The sequence below is a fragment of the Lotus japonicus genome, chromosome 3, assembly GCF_012489685.1.
Source record: "Lotus japonicus ecotype B-129 chromosome 3, LjGifu_v1.2".
Taxonomy (NCBI): Eukaryota; Viridiplantae; Streptophyta; class Magnoliopsida; order Fabales; family Fabaceae; genus Lotus; species Lotus japonicus.
The window spans coordinates 78,002,653-78,004,997 of record NC_080043.1 but is presented as its reverse complement, the minus strand read 5'-3'; the positions used below and the strand labels follow the sequence as shown (position 1 = coordinate 78,004,997).

Below are 2,345 nucleotides of genomic sequence, written 5' to 3'. Positions count from 1 at the left end.
ATTATGGTTGTCTATTTAAGTTCTGGTTGTTGTTATGGAATATGTGTTTGTTCAGACTTTGTAATGATCTTATATTATGAATGGAGTAGAAGATTTGGTGGAAATGACCAAAAGCAAGCATGACAAAATGCATACCAAAAGCATCAATAATGCATTTCATTGATAATTTGACAATATCATTACATTCATCACTCAAAAGACTACATTGTTACATGATCCCCCACATTACATGAACTTCCCAATCATCATTACAAACACAAACAAAGTCATCAATATGACACAAATTCTCATCAATTGAACTTGTTGAGCTGCAAGGTCATTGTTCTTGCACATGGCTGCATTCATGTACCTAATTTGTTCAATCACCATCTCATTTTTCTTCAAAATAGCTTCCTTCATAAGCACCTCCTCCTGCATCAACACTGCATTCTTCAGAGAAATCTCATTCAACACCCTCACAACTTCTTCATTCTGCATACAGTTTAGGGCATTTGATTCAACTTCATTTCCATCTTCAACCCATCGAAAGAAGTTGCAATTAGATAAATGACTCTGTACAACAAAACTCATACAACCCAGAAATTATGAATTCATGCCAACATATGCAAAAATGAAGAACCCAGAAAATCATTTACTTGCCTTTGGTAGATAGCAACTATAGAAGGGTTTTCCTGGGTTGGCATCAGTTTTGGAAACCCTAACCACTGCTTCTTCACCACACTTGCAATGGGGCACTCCATCGTTCATCCCTGAGCTAGAACTTCCCATGGGTTTTTTCGATGGCCTCTGTGGAAGTCGCGACCTAGAACTACCACTCATCTCCCTTCTCCCTTTCAGATTGAAGGTTGATGAATTTGGGATTTTCCCCCAAATGTTAGGGTTCATCTTCATATAGATGATTTCAGGGACTAATTTGAAGTGTTTAACATAAACCCCCAACGGCTATTTCCACGTAGGCATTGATTGTGGGAAAAAAAAAATTCCATGTCAGTAAAAGGTTAACGGACGTTATATGATTTTAACGTCAGGGACTACTATGACTATTTTTTGTAACTTCTGGGGACCGCGAGCCTAATTAAATTCATCCAGGGACGATTCTGAAGTCAGTGGGAACTTTCAGGGACCATTGTGACCATTTACCCTTTTTATTATTTTTCTGCTATTCCATCACTCTTTTGTTTTTCTTCTCTGCTGTTGTTCCTCCTCATTCTTTTATCTTCTTCTTCTTCTTTTTTTTTTTTTTTTGCAAAATCACCTAACTTGAAGCCTCCCTTTTCCATGCAAGGAATTTGGGTTTTTGTTTTCATTTGCTATTTCTACTAACCGTGGGTTCCTGTTTGCTGATCCATGTTTTTGTTTTGATAAACAAAATTATTTCCCTTTGATTTCCTTTTGGCTATGTTTAGATTTTTGGTATCTGGTGGAGTGGAATGGGGTGGTTAGGAATTAAGAATTGATTGTACCGTTTATGCTGTCAAACGAAGTTCTGGATATGTATAAGTAAGGTAATAAAAGATATTGTAATTTGAAAAATCTAGATGATTGGTAACATTTTCAGATTTTAGTTTTTTTTTCAAAGATTTTAGTTTGTGTTTAATTTACAGATATTGTAACTAGAAAATTTTAGATGATGCTATTGTATTAAAATTAATATTGATATTGTGACTTTATGTTGAAATTTATCATTCTTTGTTATGTTAAATTTTCCAATAGGCTAATTATATTATAACATTGCATTTAACACCTTTTTGTTATGCTGAAGGAGAAGCACATGACTGGGACACCCTTTGGACCAATATTTATTTTTGGTACAACCAAGAATATGGTTCAAGGAATAATACACTGTCTGGAGAAGCACATGACTGGAAACCTCTTTCTCCTATGAAAAAAATCCTTTGTTAAGGTCTTAATTTTAGCCTCTTCTTTCTCCTACTTATTGATTTATTAACTACTATCCAAGTTTTATCATATTACATTGCTTATTGGATGCCATATTGGTTCTTATAATAGTTAAATTAAACTTAAAATGAATGTTGAGATGAATGTTCCATTTTCATTATATTTCCTCTTAGTTTTGGGAAAATTAGAGTTTTTTAGGGAGTAAAACTTATTTGCTGACAGAAGTATGGTCGCTGGATTTAAGTTTTGGATGTAATATTGGTTATAATCGTTATTTGTTTGGCCACAAATCAATATGCACTATGCAGATCCCATAACACACAAAATAGGCTCTCTTTGCTATATTTTTTACTAACATCATTAATAATTTTTGGTTGAAGTATTCAAATCTCTGTGCAAGTTAGAACATGATTCTAATCTGGACTCTATGCTTCAAATTATTTGTT

General features: G+C 33.9%; 1 protein-coding gene across 1 annotated transcript; it reads right to left on the bottom strand.

Moving 5' to 3' along the window:
• Positions 1 to 225: 225 nt before the first annotated feature.
• LOC130744769 (uncharacterized protein At4g04775-like) lies at positions 226 to 885 on the bottom strand. The gene is made up of 2 exons (XM_057596927.1): positions 640 to 885; positions 226 to 552 (listed from the first exon to the last, which is right to left on the bottom strand). The coding sequence occupies exons 1-2, from the start codon at positions 883 to 885 to the stop codon at positions 226 to 228; spliced, it is 573 nt and encodes a 190-aa protein (XP_057452910.1).
• Positions 886 to 2,345: the final 1,460 nt, after the last annotated feature.